The sequence below is a fragment of the Odontesthes bonariensis genome, chromosome 17, assembly GCF_027942865.1.
Source record: "Odontesthes bonariensis isolate fOdoBon6 chromosome 17, fOdoBon6.hap1, whole genome shotgun sequence".
Classification (NCBI taxonomy): domain Eukaryota; kingdom Metazoa; phylum Chordata; class Actinopteri; order Atheriniformes; family Atherinopsidae; genus Odontesthes; species Odontesthes bonariensis.
The window spans coordinates 11,736,834-11,758,150 of NC_134522.1; the positions used below are offsets into that span (position 1 = coordinate 11,736,834).

A 21,317-nucleotide genomic window follows, 5' to 3' on the forward strand; every position below is an offset into this window, starting at 1 on the left:
TTGGAGTATATTTGGAGTATCAGCATCGGTAAGACATTGGGAGTATTTCCATTTCGTGTTGCTTTGTACTTTTAGTCTACTCCATTTTAATACACATTTTTTTAAATATTACTGATGCATGTAAGAAATTAGTAAGTTAATATACATTTATTCACTACTTGGCCAAACAGTTTCACACTATTGATGGACCACCATTAGCTTTGATTACGTCACGCACACGCTGTGGCATTGTTTTGATAAGCTGAACTTTATTACTCACTTCCATCCAGAGTTGCATTGATTTGTCACCAAGATCTTGTATTAATGATGGGCAAGTTGGATGCTTCGTAAAGTAGTCTCCTGCACATCCCAAATATTCTCAGTGGGGTCAAGGTCTGGAATCTGTGGTGGCCAATCCATGGGTGAAATGATGTCTGCATGATGGGTGCAGCACTTTATCCGCCACTCTTCTTACTGTGATGCGACCATCTCTCTGAACAGCTTAAACTGGGACTCATCACACTACATGACCTTTTTCCATTGCTCCAGAGTTCAATCCTTAAGATCCGTAGCAAACTGGCAAAAAGTCTTTTTTTTTTATCCAGCCTCACTGATAAGGGGTTTTCTTAAGGCTGTCCAGCGGTTTAGTCCCAGTACCTTTAGTTGACTTTACATCGTATGAGTTAAAATGTTCTTACTGTCACTGTTAAACGTTGCTATGAGCCCTACTGTTGATTTTCTTCGATTTGATTTCAAGAAACTTCTAAATTGCCTCCGACCACGATCATCCAAGAGTTTCTTCCGGTTACACATTTCCTCCTCAAAGATGATGGTTCACCACTATCCTTCCAGGTTTTAATGATTGGACAGTAATTAACCAGTTTTAGTAGTTTCAGCTATCGTCCTAGTTGTTTGAAGCGGAGCAATGATTTGACCATTCTGAAACAGAGTGACACCTTTTCCACAACCACAGGATTTGTCTTCCTAATTGGTAGCTTGAAAAAATACTGCAGGAGAGTAAAATGTAAATTTATTTAAGGTTTTAACAGTGACTCATTAATTCCTCGCATTAATACCGTGTTTATTGACTCCTCTGTTGTTGCAATTATCACCTCTTTGCAGTTACTTTAAAGATCAGGGTTTTCGCAAGTGCATTTTGTAATCTATTGTTTGTTATGAATTTAACTACCCAGCAGTCATTAGATTTTACTACTCCTCCAACATTTTTGTATTTCATATCAAAATGAATTATTCAAACACTAAAATCACAACATAAAATTGTTCTTTTCCCCAAGAGTAAAAGCAACATATTCAAAATATAAATCCCTCGCATTGCATTACATCCATGATTTCAGTATGTTTAGTCCATGGTGTTTACTCCCTCACACTACTTCCTCTTCTTTTCCTCGTTTGTCCAGGAGCAGCGTGAGTATCCAGGACCCCTTCTCAGAGGTGAGCGACCCAGCCTTTCAGAAGCGGGCTACCCCCCTCCCCCCCTCAGCTTCCTACCAGCAGGGCCTCGGCGTGCCTGACATGATGATGAGGATGCAGTACGAGGCCAAGGACCCCTTTGCTGGGATGAGGAAAAGTGAGTGAGGCACCTGCTGTGACACCTCTCCACCAAACAGTCAATTTGTAAACTTGTTTTCCCAATTTCAGATTTTTTCTATTTTTTTCTTTGTGACATACAGCATTTTTTTTTTTTTGAGCAAGACACAATGAAAAAAAACATTTTAAACATCTGTTATTTTCTATTCACCAAACTTGCATGAATTAAGATATAAATTTCTCAAAAAGCCATTTTTCTGCCATCGGTCTCAATGGTCTAACTCACTGTCGAGTCACCATGTCGTCACAGATTGGAACACATGTGGGTTTTTCACTACTAGAACCATGAAAGGAGAAGAGAACTGTTTGTTACACCACACATCCCTTTATCAAACACACACCAGCCCATCTCATCTTCTTGTAGCTTAGCCTTTGTCTCATCCTTACATCGCTCATCCTTTTCATCCTCCTTGTTTTCAATCTTTCATCCTCTCCACCCCGCTGAGACGCACCTGTTTTGACCAAGTCATGCAGTTTAGTTTTCAGAACAAACAGTAGTTTTAAAAAGAATGGCTGTTCCTCTGATGACTTTAGAGAATGGAGTCTGAATGAATAATATGGTGGATGGTTGCTGCATAATAACACTAACATCCTCGGAACAATGGGTCTAATCACAGAGAGTGGTGAATATTCATAGAGGAATGCTGCCACCTGCTGGTAATCCGATAATACAAGGCACATTTAAGACTGTGATTTTCCACACTATTATGAGGAATTTTGAGATGCATTCAGCATTGTTTCTTTCCTGTTCCACAGTGGCAGGAGCTGATCCCTATATACCAAGCCAGATGCCCACTGCTAACATGCAGGACATGTATGGTCGGCCCCCATCTTCCCTGAGCATGAACCAAAGGTCACAGTATCCATATGGGCCAGGTTACGACCGGAGGTATGAAAACGCTTAAAGATAGTGATGAATATTAAATCATTTCTCATCTTTACTTAGTATTGACCAATGAGTGTATGAAATAAGTGATGTCAGTGATGCATGAAGAGCACTGTCCTGTTTAATCTCCAGACCAGACCATATGATGGGGATGGAAGGGACCATGGGCCCCCCTGGGAGTCAAAACAACTTGGGACCTTCCAACAGTGAAGGCAACATGTACTCCCCCAGCAGATACCCTTCTCAGCAGAGGTCAGCACTCTCACATGTGCATGTGTGTGTTTGCAAAAAAGTCTAAAACAGAATCTGTCTCAATGAGGGTCTGCTGGCAGCCAATCAGTGAATCATGCCCACTTTCTGCTTTCTTTTCTTTGTTTCAGACATGAGGGCTATAGTCAGCAGTATCCCAGCATGCCATACGGAATGCATCCATCTGGGATGTACCCACAGCAACAGGTGAGAAACAGCTCATCTGTTTGTACTCAGTGCTGTTAACCTCAGCTTCAAGATGAATTGAATAATAAATAATATCGTTCATCTGTTTTCTAACCTAACCTTTTATGTTGTATTGGCTGAACCTTGTATAAGACATTTTCAGCAAGATGTTACACCATTTTGAAAAGCAAATCTCAGAGTTCATCCAAAAGATCATACAACCGTGACTCCAAAAATGTTGAGTTGAGTAAAATGGAAATAAAAACAAAATGCAATGATTTTCAAATCCAAGATATCAGTAATGTATTTTACAATAAAACACAGAAATCATTTCACATGTTAACAGTGAGAGAATGTATTATTTCATGACGAATATGAGCCGATGACGTTCTCCTTAAATGGATTGTTTGCTTTATAAAAATGTCATGGATGGTGAGAAATTAAAATGCATGCGCTGTAACGTTCTATTAAAATAGTTTCAATTCTCCTGTTTGTTTCACTAATGTTTCAATTTAACCGTTGTTAGGGATGCACGGATTGTGAAATTGTGGGCTGAACCCAATGTTAGAAATAGTAATATGGCCAATACCGATTATTTTGCTATTTTTTTCTTCCTTTATGATCAATAAAACAACATAATATACATTGTAAAAAAATAACTGGACAATTAGTGTCTCAGCCCTTCATCACACTATCTATGAACGTGCACAAATCCTCTCATACAGAGGTATTAACCAACCTTTATTATAACCTTTCACATCAGTAAAATCCTTTTCAGTACTTGATTGACCAAGCAAAATGTTCTTGTGACAAATAAATAGCCTGTTATTGAATAAGGCTGCCACCTATTGGCTGTTTTCTGAATCTCCAGCTGCAGGCTAGTCCTGACAGTTTCAGGACAAAGTCAATGCAACTTAAGATAAACATCTTGTACTCCCATCGGTTTATGCAATCCTTTTTGGCAATAGGTTGATTACTGTCATCAAGCTGAATATATTGGTGAATGGCAAGGTTAGGTTGATACATCAATAAATAAATCGGCGTTTTAAAAAGTTTGTCTTATGCATTATGATCACAGTCCTAATTTGTCAAGTCAGTAGTAAACACAGCTATCAGATAAATATAGTGAAGTTAAGAATACCAATATTCCTGTTGAGATGTTGTGGTACAGTAGGATAAAAGACTGTAAAGTTTACCTCTTGGGTAAATGTAAAGTACTTAAAAATATTCCATATGTCTTAGAATATGGTAATGCTTTGTCCCAGCAGGGCTACAAACGGCCAATGGATGGAATTTATGGTCCTCCCCCCAAAAGACATGAGAGCGACATGTATGCCATGCAGTACACCAACCAGCAATCGGACATATACAACCATTATGGAGGTGGATACTCGGGCCCTGAACACAGACCAATCCAGGGACAGTTCCCCTATCCCTACCACCGCGACCGTATGGCTCCTTCTGGCCAAAGCCAGCACAGTATGATGGGTGGGGGTCCCACCCCTAATCACACTGCTGATGGGCCCAACATGTGGCCTTCGAGAACAGATCTCGGCTATCCCTACTCCAACAGGCAGGGGCCACCATCACAAATGCCCCCATATGGCTCAATTTGCAGAGATGACATGGACGGTCGGCCCGGACAGGAGCAGTGGCACCGCCAGTCTCCCTACCTGTCGTCATTAGGTGGAATCCCCCCTATGTCTTCACGCCAGCCATCGTCGTATTCCAGCTCCCCATCCATGGCCAACCATCTGTCCAGAGCACCCAGCCCAGGGGCCTTCCAGCGCTCCTTGGACTCTCGAATGTCCCCCAGCAAAATACCGTTCATGTCACCTATGAAGATGCCTAAGCCTGGGATGGCCATGATGGGCTCACAGAGCAGTGGACCCATTGGTCAGTTTCCTCCTAACCTAAGGAGGGACCTTAATTACCCACCGGGATCGGTGGAAGCCACCATGCCGATTCTCAAGCCTCGACGCAAGCTCACCTCCAAGGACAGTGGTACGATAGACCATCACTTTACCAATTCTACGAAGGAATTAATTGAGAATTAAGATGCACTTTATATTGTTTAAATCTAGTTGTACATTTAGCTTGGAAGGTTATGCTTTGGAATATTTTTATCCTATAAATGAGCACCATGTTAACTGAAAGAAATAACATAATCTACTTTGTTAAGTGTCCCTTTTATGAGTTTATCTGATCGCTCTGTTTAACAATCTACCCACTGTTTCATCCCTAGGAACGCCTGAGGCCTGGCGCGTGATGATGTCTCTGAAGTCTGGCCTACTGGCAGAGAGCACGTGGGCTTTAGACACCATCAACATCCTGCTGTATGACGACAACACTGTGGCTTCCTTGAACCTGTCCCAGGTAAAATCAGTCTGATCACTCAATCTCCCCGATGTCTGATAAAGCAATTTCTTTTAGAGCCTACTAAATCAAGATCAGAACAATTATGTCATTATGACTTTTATCTGTCAGATTTGGGATATTATAACAAGTGACTGGAATTTTTAAAAAATATCCTCTTATATTGTAATTCTTGGTTTACGTTCACCATTGGGAATCACGTAACAACAAATGTTTGAGGTTTTTTTTCTCAAAAAGTTGATGCTGATTATATTTTACCTTTGTTTAAACAGTTGCCTGGATTCCTTGAGCTCATTGTGGAGTACTTCCGCCGCTGCCTGATTGAGATCTTTGGCATCTTGGAAGAATTTGAGGTGGGGACTATGGCTCTGAAAAGCCTTGTGGATCCTGATTCTACCCACAAAGAAGGGCTCACCCCGGACCAGGAAACAAACTCTACTGCTGTAACTGGGCCTGAATCTTCCCTGGCCACAGAGACACGGGTGGAGCAAACAGGAGGCACCAAGGAGGAATCTCCACCTGTCACTGTAGAGCCAGGAGAGGAGCACAAAGAGAAGGAGGAATCCGATGTCACCATGAAAAAAGACAACGGTGAAGAAGAAAAAGAAAGAAAAGAAGGGGTGGTGGAAGAAAGTAAAAAGGAGTGTGTGGATAAGCCTCCTGCAGATTTAGAACCTAAGCCCAAACAAGCCAGCAAATATGATAAACTCCCCATCAGGATTGTGCACAAAGAGGAGCTGATTGAAGATATGACCGAGCACTTAGGTTATGTCACCGAGTTTACTAGTGGGCTGCTGCACTGGCAGGCAGGTGGAGGCGACTCCACCGCACACATTCAAACACACTTTGAACCACGGCGCGAACCCCCTCCCAGGGCAGATGAAAACAAAATAAACGACAAGAAACAGGAAAGGAAGACAGACGACAAAAATGAACAGCCCTTGAAACATATCACTGCAACTATTGATGATGTTTTGTGTGCCAGGGTTGACGCCCTCTCCTATGCGCACCCTGCCCGCTCCCTGCCATCTTACCCCTTCAGGGTGCATCCGGATGGGAAAAGGGACCACATCACCCTGCTGGAGGATGAGCCCCACTGCTTGGACGAGGCTCCACTCTGCACAACCTCTGCCTGGCAGGACGCGCTGTCCAAGCGGTGCCTCTGCGTGTCCAACATCGTCCGCAGTCTGTCCTTTATCCCTGGAAACGATTTGGACATGTCTCGCCACGCTGCTCTGGTTCTTCTTCTGGGCAGGCTGCTCCTGCTGCACCACCTGCACCCGGAGCGGAACCGGTCATCCCCGATCTACCAGAGAGACGAGCAGCAGGAACGGGGGCTGTCGAGTAGAAAAGAGGAGTGGTGGTGGGAGTGTCTGAGTCTGCTCAGAGAGAATGCCATGGTCACGCTCGCCAACATCGCAGGCCACTTGGATCTCTCCCCCTACCCAGACACTATCTGCCTCCCCATCCTGGATGGCCTTCTCCACTGGATGGTTTGCCCATCAGCCGAAGCCCAGGACCCCTTCCCTTCAGCAGCACCCCACTCCCAGCTCACTCCCCAGAGGCTGGTGTTGGAGTGCCTCTGTAAGCTGAGTATCCAGGACGGCAATGTGGACCTCCTGCTGGCCACGCCGCCTTTCAGCAGACAGGAGAAACTCTTCACGGTCTTGGTGCGCTATGTGGGTCAGAGGAAGGCGCAGGTGTACAGGGAAATGGCAGTGGCTGTCCTCTCCAACCTGGCACAGGGAGACCCCACAGCAGCACGAGCCATCGCCATGCAAAAGGGCAGTGTGGCTAATTTGGTAGGCTTCTTGGAAGATGGTGTCACCATGGCACAGTACCAGCAAAACCCTCACAGCTTGCTGCACATGGGACACCCTCCTATGGATCCACCGAGTATAAACATGATGTGCAGAGCAGCCAAAGGCCTGTTGGCGATGGCTAAAGTGGAGGAGAACAAGACGGAATTTGTACTGTATGAAAGCAGATTATTAGACATCTCCATTTCCTCGGTGCTCAACGCGGGAGTTGTTGCCATCATTTGCCAAGTTCTGTTTCACTTAGGGAAATTATGACAGGAGGAGAGGCAGGACTGGCACGGCAGACACTGAGGCTAACAAGATATCTCTTACTTTCTATTTTTATTTATCAAAATGACAGAAAATGTTTGTGTTTTTTTAAAAGAAATATCCACATACACAAAATATCTATATATGTATAGCGTCTGGACCCTGTTAAAAAAAATGGGTTTGAGATTTAAAAGCTCATTTTAATATAAATATTTAATACCTGCTGGTGTTGGATTGTTTTGTTTGATATTTTGTTCGTTTTTGTTATTGTTCGTTTACTTTTTCAGCCAAAGCTGCCACCAGATTTTGGTGCTGAATTGCGTGGTTCCTTTTGAGTCAATGAGATGTTTTTCAGTTTTATAAATGCCAATATGCTCATCAACATTTTGTTAATGGAGAGTATTTATTTAAAATGTGACACTGTACAGTACTTTGAAGTTTTTTTGCCAACATTTGTGGGAGGGTCAAAAAAAAAAAAGAAAGAAAGAAAGAAAAAGAACACTGACTTTTTAAATTGAAATGTATATGTCTCGTCGCTGGAAGATAAATTGTGCAATAGGACCAGAGCAAGTTGTCCCTTTTGAAAACAGGAGGATGTGAATTTTCAGACACCTGCAATGTGTGCTTCAGGCCACAAGGAGGCAGCATTGCACCAGCCAATCAACAAAAAACAAGCGCATCAAAAGAAGTTTATCAATCATAGCCTCAATGACTCTCACAGATAGACTTTGTGTTTCCAGAACATTTATGTTATGTCTGTATTTTTTCATCACTGTGTATATAAACTTTTGTGCAATGGACGCACATGATTCTTTCAGTCCCGATCAAGCATAGCAGGAGATGGGGCGTTCTGATTATTATAAGAAATGCTTTTATTGTTGGTAAAATTTGGTATTGTTATTATACATATTTTGTTAATGGGGTCAAATATTTGAACATGGCAGATGTACCTGATGTTTCAATGTAAAAATTCCTGTATGCATTGTATAATAGCTGAGAAAACAATCGCTTTGGTAATCAAATGTGGAAGTGCCAGGGTGAGAGGATGAATAAGGTTACATGAGAAAACTGAACATATTTCTGTTTGTTACTGTCCTCCATTCATGTCAATGGACATATTTTTGAATTTGCATAACACGCTAAAAGAAATATGTGAAAAGAACCTTCAAAATGTTCTGAAAGCTCAATGTAAAATTTGCCTTTTTTCGTATGACTCCGTGTCTTTTATTCCGTATACACATTTATACTCTGTGCTGCACATGTCACAAATAAATGTACGATGAACATCGTTAAACACTGGAGACGTTGCATTATGTCCAGACAATCTTAGGCCAATAAAACAAACATCAACTGCTTACCTGAGCTGTCTTTTGTTGATTTCATTGATGGCAGTTTCATCAGAGCAAGGACTGGCTTTTCCGGCCTCAAAGTGTTTTTTGGACAGTGACCGAAAGGCGGCTTCATGTAAGAGTCCAGAGGACCTGTGATAAGACAAACTGATTGTGTTCTGTGAGACAGACTGTTTTGTTCGAGTATGACAACCCAGAGGTCTATAATGCCATTTGAAAATGTTACGTCTAGAAGTTACCCTCAAAGAGAACACATTTGATGAAGGATTTCAGTCATTTAAAGACCATGGTAATAAGTCCTGTCTGGGAACATGAAATGGAGCTTGTTTGACTGACAGCCTACTGTGTCTTGGACAACACGCTGATTAAGGAGGAACTCTTCGTGAGTGATGCATTGCCAAACCTGGCGTTACTCCTTTTCAGACACTATGTAAAACTGGGTCATGTTGGAGAGTTTCTCACACTCATTAGTGAAGGAAAACCTTGAAGGCATTTATTGCACTGTTAGAGGTTTTTACAGCGATGAAATCCTGTGGTCTCCATGGTAACAGTTTGTTTCTTGCAGTCCTGATTTGCATAAATGTTATTGTTTTAATACGTTCCGTCTCACAAATTTAGCACACTCCTTTCAAACCAAGGAAGATGTTCTGCTGCATTTTGGGTGACGTTGTTTTCTTGACTGCAAACTTACTGGACATCACCTGAATGTTGATTCTTTCTGTTAACGAACTGAACTTCATGTTAGGTAGACACACCGTTTCTGATTACACTTTTTGGAAACCAACAATGGCAAAGAAGAGCAGTATTCTTTCTTCCTCCTGTTTGGGCAGGCTCTTTTCCAGTTCTTTGGAGATGAACTTGGCAGATTTCAAATGAAATGCTAAATTATTTGGCCAAACTCATTTATTGGTCACTTGGGAGGATTTTTTCATGCTGCTGTTTCGGTCACAGCTGCATCATTTTTATTGCTGTTCTCATGCAGCCTGACATAAAACAGTTGGTAACCTTTTTTCAACAATCCCAAGTAAAGTGCACATAACATCCTTCATCCAGCGCCATCCCAAAGGAGGACTTAAGTATGAGTAGATAAGTTAAAAAAAAAAGGCAACACAAGGAAAATCTGAGGACTACTTGGTTGCTAATTCTTGTCAAATAAAGGCTGCATCAACCATGATAGCCATATTCTAGGAAATAACATGGAACCTTCTCCTTTTTAGATAGTTTCTGCTCGTGAAAATAAGGACCTTGGTTTAACAAAACAGTAGATATTTTAGTTTCTGTTAATCTTGTTGAGTGTTTTGTGTTTCTCCTGCATTTAAATACACAATTTCCAACTAAATGTATAGATTTTGCCTGAATTTTTCTGTCTAGGCTGTGGTGTCTTAATGTTTCTGTGACTCTCATTCATCCACGTCTGTGTACAAAGGAAGATGTACAATATATAAATCCATCTGTTTTTTGTTTTTTTTACTTAGTTTTGATTGAAAACTTTGTTTTTCTACAATTGCAACAGCAGCTTTATTTACAACTCTAGAAGGACAGCAACTAGTCCCGTGTTAGATTTCTCAGTATCAAATCAAATGTAATGCTATTATCATAAATGGTTGGTACATTTTTTTATATTATATTTTGACATTTTTCTTATGATTAAATATCCAATCTATAGTATTTTTTATAATTATTAGAATGTCTTTTATTGCAGATGGGTTCTTGCCCATGCCGGCTCAAAGATTTATCTTTTATTGAAGCTATGCAAATGCTGCTTTTAGAAAAATTGGTCTTTAAACGCTCGCTTCTACTTTAATATCAGACTAAATCCTTTTTCTTTTCATTTTTTTAATAAACAGACTTTTTTTTTTAGGAATTGTTGCTATCTCAACTTGGAAAGTCTATCTCGTTCCCTCCTGATGCCAGGCGAAATGCATGGATCATATCCAACCCTGTTTTAAGATGTCTTTCATGATAGCATTCCAGTGGTTGACAACACAGGCAATAAGCTGTCTGATCACTGGCTGAGCTGTAAACCATGATTGGTAGCTGGGGCACTTGGTTGCAGAGATACAAAATCACTCATCTTCATCTTATCAAAATCTTACTGTCAACTTCAAACAAGTCACAGCATGCTTGAGAGGTGGAACAGTTTGATCGATTTCTAACTAAAGCCAGTTCTGGGAAGAATGAAATGACAGATGTGCTTTCGGATATCTCCCTTGATATCCTAACTATAGCCGAGTTTCCGTTACATGTCTGAACCTGACAATTGTAAAGTATTTTGTATCATTTAAAGTTTGATGGGAAAATGAGTTGCAGGACTTTTTAGGTGATTGAGGGTGAGTTTCATGTGGGCAGCCAACCGCAGGAGAGAACCTCCCACACTCCCATCGCCTGTAAAAAGCTGAGTCATCGAGCTCTGACAGGATGGTTGTGCCGACAGTGAAGGAGGACGGGTCCGTCATTGGCTGCAACTGGCCTTGGTTACCCTGCCGTGCTGCCTCTCACTGCTAAAGTAGGAAGATGAATAAGGATTGAATGAATACAAAAGAGACTGATCTTTTCAGTATTTTAGCAGTGATTTGAACTATGAGTTCATCTGGGTGTATATTAGCCTCTCGATTTCCCTACGCTCTGTCATCCGAAACGACACTGGCTGGATGAGGACTAAAATGATGTGATTGATGTTGTACTCGGACTCAAAGGACCTATCATATTCACATATTTCCCTACACAAACACAGCTTTAACCATACGTCATCATGCTGCTGAATGAGCCCACTACACAGGAATCAGTCTGGGGGGCTTGTAGAACATTAGCAACAATTGAAAACACAACATACTAAGAGTTACATGTGCCACACCTGTTCAGTAGAGGCAGCTACAAGCTGGGTCCTCTGTACAGATGCACGACGCAATCATCTCACAGCAGTGCACATGTCCACTTCTTGAGAGACTCTTGGCTAGCTTTCTGTATGAATTTCTTTGGAGAGAGAGGAAAATTGCACAACTGTGGGAGTGAATGAACCAAATCGCCTGGGTGACTTCAGAGCAATATGAGGAGGTGTGCATGCGTGTCTGTGCATGTGTAGGTGCTAAGAAGAGGACAGATGACAGAGAAACTGTAGACTGATGATACAATCATTCTCACCAGTGGAGCTGAACAGGAAATTGCTTCACTGGTGAACTTGAGTTGGCAGTCAAGCAGGGCACGAGCTGTGTGGCAGCCATGCTGCATATTTGTTTTCAATAGAAACGGTTCATTCGAAAGACAGTGTCTCCATTTACTGAATGATTTACTGTCAGTAAATGTTTTATTTGTCTTCAGTTATTCTCTTTCAAAACCATGTTGATCTATCCAGTAACCATCCTTTCTGTTAAACTTCTGGTCAGAGGAATTCACTGAGGAGGGAAAAGAGGAAAGTTAGGGGGGCTCACAGTTAGAGAAAGTTACTGGAGCACATCTACACCCTGTATCATCAAATTTGAACTTACATGTCTCATATTTTTCCAGGAACTTTTTGGAGATAGTTAAAAGAGTTGCAGGAAATTTTCTTCCTTTTACTGCAATATCACAATTTACCATTTATATATCAGCCACAGTCATATACTATGTTTGTTTTTGCACGTCTCACAAGAAAGTAACTTCCCAATCACAAGCTGCTACCCGAAGCAAACCCTGTGTTACTGTCGTTTTTAATTAATGGTTCAATATAAAACTAGCTCCCAGAGGAGCAGCCTGCAACAACATGAAGGTGTAACATTACACTGTATCGTGCAGGCTGTGTTTGACTGGAGTTTTTCCATAAGGACTGTCCTAAATTATTAGGCTAGTTTATCATTCTTAATGAGACAATAGGCATCAACCACACACGGAGGGACTGGGAATAAATCCCCAGATATTTTGCAGTCAGGTAAAATTGTTTCATCTCTCCTATTTTTTGTCTAGTGAATTGTTGGTGTCAGTGTTAGCATCTCAAAGTGAAATGTTATGGTTGGTAAATGCATGGTTCTGTTAAGAAAATGTGGGCTTTTCCCACTGTTGTAGCCTCAGTCACAGCATCCTAAATGGAAATTGGTGTGCACACCCAGGTGTTGTGTTCCCTTTAATGCCACGCCGAGCTGGAGCTGATAAATACCTGAGATTACCAGAGTCATTTGACACCAGACTGATGGGCAGTTAAGCACTTTCACACTGCAACCCAAATGACCAATGACAATGTAAACAGAGCCATAAATTTCTACACTATTTGACTTCTTCATTAAATCAGAGGAGTCTCCCCCCTGGTCCAGACACTTTTGCTATGGCTTCACTTTTATTATACAGAAAAGGCAGAAAATTGTTCATGAGATGCATTCATTTGTAAATATTCTATTTTCATTTACAATTAGTGCCTGTAACTGTCCAGGAGACATGCTATTTAAGATGTTAATTTTGTATATATGTCAGAGATTTATGTAAATGAGTTCATGAGTCATTAAAAATTGAATAATAAGATGGTTAAGAAATGATTAAATGTATAAAGGTCTTCTCTAAAAATCCACCATCTTTTGTTCATAATGTGTATGTAACGTTTCGTTTAATGTCAGCATAGTGGGTCACATGACAAAAGTTTAGTTCAGAACGTGACCTGTGGCATTATGTGTCCGATCCAACATGGATGCAAAGGAAGGACTCACATCTCCAGCCTCATCTTCTTCAGCCTGCTGTCCAAAAGGTACTCATGTAACTGTCCATTATTGTTTTCTGTTATTCTTTCTTAGACAATTTAACACTATTTATAATTTGATTAATTTTGTGCATGTGTTTTCGAGACTGTCACAATGTTGGACACTGGCATGAGGCTTAAAAAGATGGATCATTTTGAACCGGATTGTCTTATATTTTTTTAGTTTTGACAGTGACAGTTGAAGAGAGAAAAGAGGGAGCTAATGAGAAGACATCTGTATGATGCAGAACTGTAATTTCATGCAGCTACAATACAAGTCTAAACAATTTCAGCATTTAGATCTTCCATGACAAAGGAAATTGCTCAAGTTTGTTAGCCCAAATTAAAGTAAAACTGGGCATATTGGATTTATTCTCATTTGCTGGAGTCACTCATGTTGGGGTTCAATCTTTAGTGAAATCCAACCGGGGTCACCCCAGGCTGCTCTTTAGACGCGCCCCTGCTGGTAGTTTTTATTTTCATTTTTATTTTTTCTTCCCCTTCAACGGACCCCTGAAGGTCCCCGGATCCAACTTTGGGAACCCCTTTACGAGCTCTTCTCCTTCTGTACCTTCATGACTTCAGATACAGCCTCGCTTTGAAGGGGGAGGAGCAGGCGGAGGCTCAGCTTTGCTCCCATGTTGATGTTTGCGAGGGTGGCAGCACTGTGTGTGGACAAGGGGGAACCGAGGGCTGCCGAGTGGCCTGCCAGGACGCTCTATTGTGGAAAGCTGCAACTTTTCCAGATAATCCGGCTAAATGGTGATGATTTTTTTTTACCATGACTCGCCGACGAATGCTATGAAACCCTTGGCCATATGTCTGTGCGGTACTACTTGGCTCGTGTTGTGCGCAAAGATTCGTCTCTGTGATCGACGGCCAGTCAGGATGCTGGAGCTCGCCTGAGAGCTCCCCGACGTGTGTGCTCTTTCTCTGGATTTCCCCTTTTTTAAACCAAGTTCTTCCTAGGCGACGAGACCATTCACACTCATGTGTCCATGCGTAAACTCCTAAACATGGTCTTCTTTGCTTTGGCTCGTAACAAACCTGGGTAACGACAGGAGCGGCTACGTGACAACACCCCGACACGACACTTTCCTTCGGTAAGGCTGCGCTTCAACTCGTTTCAGCGGGCAGAGCAGACAAACACAGCCGGGATGTGACGCCTTGCTGCCTGTAGTGATACGTGGTTGACAGCGCAGCCGAGGACTTAACCTTCTTCGTAGCACCACTTGAGTGGGAGAGTTAAAAGTAAAACAGCCTTTTCAGTGTTTTTACTTCTGTGAGTGAAGCAAGGAGACAGAAAATCCTTAATTGCACAAGTTGGCCAACATACTAACACCAACTTACATTTATCACGTCAACTTGCTAGCCACGTTAGCTTGTTAGCACTTATACTTTTTTTATATTTTGTTCTCTCGTGCTAACATAGGCGCTGCTATTAAGCTATATATAAGATATGCTAGTGAAGTTGGCCAGCTAACCACATGTTATTCGCTGTTTTATCGCTTATAAGTTGCTAAACAAGACCCTAAAGAACTTACACTTGTGCATTGTGAGCGTTAGCTGAGGTATTATTAATAGCAGGAAGTTGGTATGACACTTCTCGAACTTTTTTCCCCACCTACACACCAAAAGTTGTGAGGCTCTGCGCTAAACTTAGCCTGTTTCTTCCACAGAGGCTCGCCTGCCCCTGGATTTATTCAGCTCTGGGAATTTTAATCAGCAATAGATGCATCTCGGAGAGTCCATGAGAGAGTGCGAATACAGTCAAATAAGCACTCGCAGCTCCACACCAATGGAGACCCCATACAAGAAAAGAACCCCAAAGAAGAGGAAGTGGGAGGCCTTCCCAGGTCGGAATAAATTTTACTGTGGTGGAAGGATTATGATGGCCAAGCAGACGGGGGTTTTCTACCTCACCCTTGTCCTCATTCTTGTGACCTGTGGACTTTTCTTCACCTTTGAGTAAGTATTATTGAAAGATTGATCAGTCCCTGCACACATGTGGCAAGGCAAGGCAAGGCATCTTTATTTATGTAGCGCATTTCATACCACAGGCAACTCAATGTGCTTTACATAAAGAAAAGGCATTTAAAAGAACAGCATAACGCAGCAATTTAAAGAGAAAAAAATATAGAATAAAATTTAAAAACACAGTTAAAAGCAATCAAAGAAGAGGGGAAAAAGAAAGATATAAACTCAACCATAAGCACACCGAAAGAGAAATGTTTTTAACCTGGATTTAAAAGTGCTTACAGTTGTGACTGATTTTAGTTCTCCTGGTAGTTTGTTCCAGTTGTGTGCAGCATAACAGCTAAAAGCTGCTTCACCGTGTCTAGTTTGAACTCTGGGCTCCACTATCTGACCTGAGTCAGTAGATCTCAGAGCTCTGCTGGGTTTATACTCTGCTAGCATGTCATTCATGTATTCTGGACCTAAACCATTCTGTGATTTGTAGACGAGCAGCAGAACTTTAAAATCTATTCTGTATCTGACCGGGAGCCGATGTAAAGACTTGAGAACTGGGGTGATGTGATGTGATCTCTTTGTTCTGGTTAAAACTCGGGCTGCAGCGTTCTGAATGAGCTGCAGCTGTTTGAGACTCTTTTGGGGGAGTCCAGTCAGAAGACCGTTACAGTAGTCAAGTCTGTTGGAGATGAAAGCATGAATCAGCTTCTCCTGATCTGTTTGGGACATGAAACCCTTAATTCTAGATATGTTCTTAAGTTGATAAAAGGCTGATTTGGTGACTGATTTGATATGATTGTTGAAGGTCAGGTCTGAGTCTATCAGCACGCCGAGGTTCCGGACTTGGTGTTTAGTTTCTAGAGACAGTGACTCAAGATGTTTACTGACAGCAAACCTCTTCTCTTTGTTGCCAAACACAATGACCTCAGTTTTTCCTTGATTTAACTGAAAGAAATTTTGGTTCATCCACTTTTTGACTTGCTCTAAGCAGTCGCACAATGACTCTATAGGACTGCAGTCATCTGGAGACAGTGTGAGATATATCTGTGTGTCATCTGCATAGCTGTGGTAGTTGACTTTAGAGTTCTTCAGAATTTTACCCAGAGGCAGCATGTATAGGGTGAACAGAAGGGGTCCAAGAACTGACCCCTGAGGAACTCCACATGTCATAGCCACTCGATCAGATTGATTACTTCCAATGGTCACAAAATAACTCCGCTCCTCCAAGTAGGACCTGAACCATTCTAGGACTGTCCCGCTGAGTCCTGCCCAGGTTTCCAACCTGTTCAGCAGTATACTGTGATCCACAGTGTCAAATGCAGCACTGAGATCCAACAATACCAGAACTGACACCTTGCCTGAGTCAGTGTTCAACCTTATGTCATTTAACACTTTAATAAGAGCCGTTTCTGTACTGTGGTGAGGTCGGAAGCCTGACTGAAATTTGTCAAGGAGTCCACTGGAGTTCAAGAAGTTACTGAGTTGATTAAAAACCACTTTCTCAACAATCTTGGCTATAAAAGGAAGATTTGAGATGGGTCTGTAGTTGGTTAAAATGGAAGCATCCAATGTTGTCTTTTTTGGAGTGGCTTGATGGCAGCTACTTTTAAGGGTTTAGGAAACGTGCCTGATTGAAATGAGCAGTTTATTATTTGCTGCCAATCTGTTTGGACAGAGCTTACAATAGTTTTAAAGAAGACAAGACAGGATGTCGATGTTTTAGATGCTGGACTGTTTCTTCTATGGCTTTTTGGTCAACTGTATTGAATTCTGACATCATAGTTGATTGATTCCTAGGTGGTTTTAAGGATTATTATTTTGCTCATTTATGTTGATATTTAGCCTTATAGATTTGATATTTTCATTGAAAAAACAAGCAAATTCATTGCATTTTTCTGTGGAACAGAGTTCTGAAACTATCTGTTTTGGGGGGGTTGTCAGCTTATTAACCAAAGCAAACAGAGCACGAGTGTTGTTGATGTTCTTATTAATCATTTCAGATAAGTGTTGCTGTCTAGCCCGGAGTAACCCGTGGTTAAAATTACAAAGACTTTGTTTGTAGAGGTCATGGTGAATTTGAAGTTTAGTTTTTCGCCATTTACGCTCTGCTTTCCTGCATTCTGTTTTCAAGGCCTTTACCATAATAGTGTTCCTCCATGGTGTCCGCTTTCTGCTCAAGATCATCTTATTTTTAACAGGTGCAACAGTATCCAAGACATTTGAGAGTTTCAAGTTAAAGTTATCTAAGAGTTCATCAACTGTCTCTGCACTCGCAGTTGATGACATAGCTATAACGTCCATAAACTTAGCACTGGTATTCTCATTTATGTACCTTTTTCTAACAGACACACGGGTTAACTGAATGTTTGGAGTTAACTGTAAGTCAGAGAACACACAGAAATGATCAGAGAGTGCCAAGTCCTTGATATCAACAGAAGAAGTGTCAACACCTTTAGAGATAACCAGATCCAGTGTGTGGCCTCGAGTATGTGTGGGTCCATCCATTCACATGTTGAAGGAGGCCAAAAGTGTCAAGTAGAGAGCAGAGTTCTTTGGCATTAGTGTCCATGTTATTGTCCATGTGAATGTTAAAATCCCCAGTCATGATAAAAAAGTTATAGTCAGTGACTGACAGCAGTTCAGAAAACTCATCAAAGAAAGTTCCTGGGTATCTTGGTGGTCTATAAATGATTAGGAAGATAACTTTTGGATCCCCCTTTACTAAAAAACAGACATATTCAAAAGAGCTAAAATCACCAAGTAAAATTTCTTTGCACTGAAAGACTGATTTAAAAATGGCGGCAACTCCCCCGCCCTTCTTACCACTTCGACACTTATTGATAAAACTGAAATTTGTTGGTGCTGCCTCATTGAGAATGGTATCACAGCTACATTCAGTCAGCCATGTTTCACTAAGAAATAAAAAATGCAGTTCACTTTAACAAGCTGACACTGGATTAGGGATTTCATTTCACAGGCTCGGATGCCAGAGGAAGATTTTAGACACAGATCACTTATGTCACACTAGTGACCCTGGAGTGGGTGTATTTCCCTTGATCTCTTCAGGGTCACGGAGATGTCATTGAAAACTGGTTGGTGATTAGGCAGAAGCGTCCCTTAAAATAATGTTCCTTTAATAGAGGCCGTATATGTCAACATCGGCTCTCAATTGAAGTTGTTCTATGGCTCCTTGTTATGTTATTATCTGGAAAGGTGTGGGCTTAAATATGGAATCACCACATTAGGAAGGTGTTCATGCTGCTGTTTCATCATAAAGGAAAAGTAATGGAATCGCTCAGTGATGGGGGAAAAAATGTGAAATAACTTTGTAATTTGCATTTATAAAGCAAATACCTGCAAGTCGGAGTATGCAAATTAGTTTGCAGTTAAGAGAGGGAGTGCTTCCAGATGTTAAGGAGCTGAATGACAGGAAACATGGCCCAAACAAGACAGCTGTCAGTTGAAAGGCTTATAAAACTGCTTCAAGAAGGTAATTTGACCCTGAGTGTGACAAACGATGTGGGTTTATCTCATTCAGCTGTGTCTAAAATGTGAAGCATGTACAGATAGAATGGGAAGGTTCTAAAAGGGAAACTTACAGGGTGATTCAGGAAGATGTTGAAGTATCAGGACAGAAACTTAAAGCACTTTGCCTTGAAAATATAAAATGCTAAACAAAATTAAAAATAAAATATTTACTCTCGAAACAGAAGTCAGGGTTTGTGACCCCACTGTAAGATACTGACTGAAGAAAATATCCAAACATAAACCTTCTCTCTATCCTAAATGGAAGAAAACAAGGTTACAGTTGGCTGAAGAGAAGCAGACTGTGGATGATTGGATGAAAGTGATATTCAGTGATGAATCAGTCTTCACTGAGTACAGAAATTATGATGGGTTTCCACAGTCAGTAAGCACATCTACGTGATATTATAAAAAAAAGGATTATTGTGTAAGTCACTTTTAAAATGCACGTAAACACGTTAGTTCACCCGAAACTGTACAAAATTTAGCTTCTTTAAACCAGACCAACACACCCAGGCATCGCAGTTGGGGATCAAATCTTTTCATGTATGCGCTCAACTACACTTAAATGGGCCAAGATACTCAACATATGTTTTAGTTGAGAGAGAGAGAGAGAATAAGTTGCGTCTGTGGGGCAATGAAAATCTTCAGGTGCTCATCGGTATCCAAAGTAGCATACTTGAGGTAAAAAGAGAAGGGGTCCGAGGCACTCTGAAGTCCTTAAAAGTCCTTTATTAGATCATGGACATCCAAATAAGCCGACGCGTTTCGGTCGGTTATATGTTTTAGTTTTTTGTCTTTTTGCATCTTTTTTTTAAAACGGTAAAGAATAAGTGTGTATTATTTCAGTAAAGCTGCTCTCATTCACATGTGTCAACTCGCAGTCGCTTAAAGCATTCCCAGGCTGTCGCTCTGCTCTAATAAATCCTGATTCATCCTGTACACGCACGTAGATCTCCTCCCGCAGAGAAAGTTGGTGTTTTTTTCCTCCCACAGCTGACAGCATTGCAGTATTCGACATACTTCAGTCAATAGCTCTATTCCCGTCCTGTCCATGTATACTGAGAAAAGAACAGTGGTCCGATCACATGGACAGGTTGAGCTTTGCATATCAGGTAAAATGACCGAGAGAGAAGGCAGTCGTTACCTCTGCAGTAAAAGCTCAGTAAACTTTGAAACTTAGTCAGTTGTCTCATTCTAATAAACAAAAGTGTATTTTTCTCAGGATCATTATAGCCTATCAATCAATCAATCAATCAATCAATCTTTATTTATATAGCGCATTTCATACCACAGGCAACTCAATATGCACATAAATACATATCTTTATCTTAGGTTGAGTTAAGTTTAAGTTTTCATTTTCTTTCTTGACACAACAGCATATGGAATGGACCTTATAATGTCTGTTTGAGTTAATCACAGTCTGAGTATTATCAACAGTGCCATCTGTCTCTCTTCTACTGCTAGAACGTCCAGTAATCATCAACAGGGTGTTCTCGTCTCACCTTAATTTCCACCACATCCCAGATGTGCTTAATCTCTCCGCTGTGATTGAGCTGCAAAATGCAGCATGTGGACATTGACCTGAGTGCTGCCATCACCATAGTGTACCACAGCACATCATGCATTCTGTCTCACATCGTTAGCTCATCGCTGTGTCATCTATCATCTCAGAACCCCCCATCTATACTCTACTAGATAAGAGTCCTGCTCTGTCATGAGATTTCTTGTTCAGCTGGACAGTCTTTATCAGGGTGAAGTGTTTCACTGCCAGAGAATGCTTAAAGGACCATTTCGGTCGTTTACAACATCCAGCTGTATTGCCCAATCTACCCATGATTTAGCCATAGCAAAGACGCAAAAAAATTTCATCCGACCCTGACAGTGTTGCTTGCACGGAGATTTCGGACTGACAACATAGCCATGGGGGCATGGATTTATATTGTGTTTTAAATGCTATTTTTATACCTCTCCTACAGCTCCAAACAACATAACACTTACGTGGTAGTGAGTAGAGGGTCCCTAAAGCCAAACCGAAGTGTCCCGAGGTCTTCATTCAATTTAATTCACTTCAATTCAAATTCCATTCAATTCAATTCAAATTCAATTCAAAAATACTTTATTTATCCCAGAGGGAAATTAAATGTTGATGTAGCTCAATTAAATCAAGGAGTTATTATAGATGCTGATGGCTGTGGGCAGGAAAGATTTCCTGTAGCGGTCCGTTTTGCATCCAAACTGAAGAAGCCTTTGACTGAAGAGACTCTGTTTTCCGATAACAGTCTCATGGAGAGGATGTTCAGGGTTGTCCATAATTCTCTTGATTTTATGCAAAATCCTTCTTTGCATTATTGTCTCCAGAGGTTCCACAGCCGTCCCCAGAACAGAGCCAGCCTTCTTTATCAGGTTGTTGAGTCTTT

The 21,317-nt window shown here is 41.3% G+C and overlaps 2 protein-coding genes across 11 annotated transcripts in view; both read left to right on the forward strand.

Annotated features, from left to right (window-relative positions):
- LOC142366574 (AT-rich interactive domain-containing protein 1B-like) overlaps nt 1-8,761 on the forward strand; it is a 171,635-nt gene extending 162,874 nt beyond the window's left edge. Inside the window, exons 16-22 of one of the 6 annotated variants that reach the window (XM_075448511.1) lie at nt 1,398-1,567; nt 2,344-2,476; nt 2,606-2,725; nt 2,854-2,929; nt 4,174-4,912; nt 5,154-5,284; nt 5,557-8,761. In XM_075448511.1, coding sequence (XP_075304626.1) covers nt 1,398-1,567; nt 2,344-2,476; nt 2,606-2,725; nt 2,854-2,929; nt 4,174-4,912; nt 5,154-5,284; nt 5,557-7,359 — 3,172 coding nt within the window. In that variant the 3' untranslated portion in view covers nt 7,360-8,761. The remainder of the gene's footprint in view (nt 1-1,397; nt 1,568-2,343; nt 2,477-2,605; nt 2,726-2,853; nt 2,930-4,173; nt 4,913-5,153; nt 5,285-5,556) is intronic. The other 5 variants (XM_075448510.1, XM_075448508.1, XM_075448509.1 and 2 more) reach the window with 5 other exon arrangements.
- Nucleotides 8,762-13,985: 5,224 nt separating this feature from the next.
- The window catches only part of LOC142366529 (palmitoyltransferase ZDHHC14-like), a 59,074-nt gene continuing 51,742 nt past the window's right edge, over nt 13,986-21,317 (forward strand). The window contains exons 1-2 of one of the 5 annotated variants that reach the window (XM_075448436.1): nt 13,986-14,504; nt 15,081-15,369. In XM_075448436.1, the coding sequence (XP_075304551.1) occupies nt 15,134-15,369 (236 nt within the window). In that variant the 5' untranslated portion in view covers nt 13,986-14,504; nt 15,081-15,133. The other 4 variants (XM_075448432.1, XM_075448433.1, XM_075448435.1 and 1 more) reach the window with 4 other exon arrangements.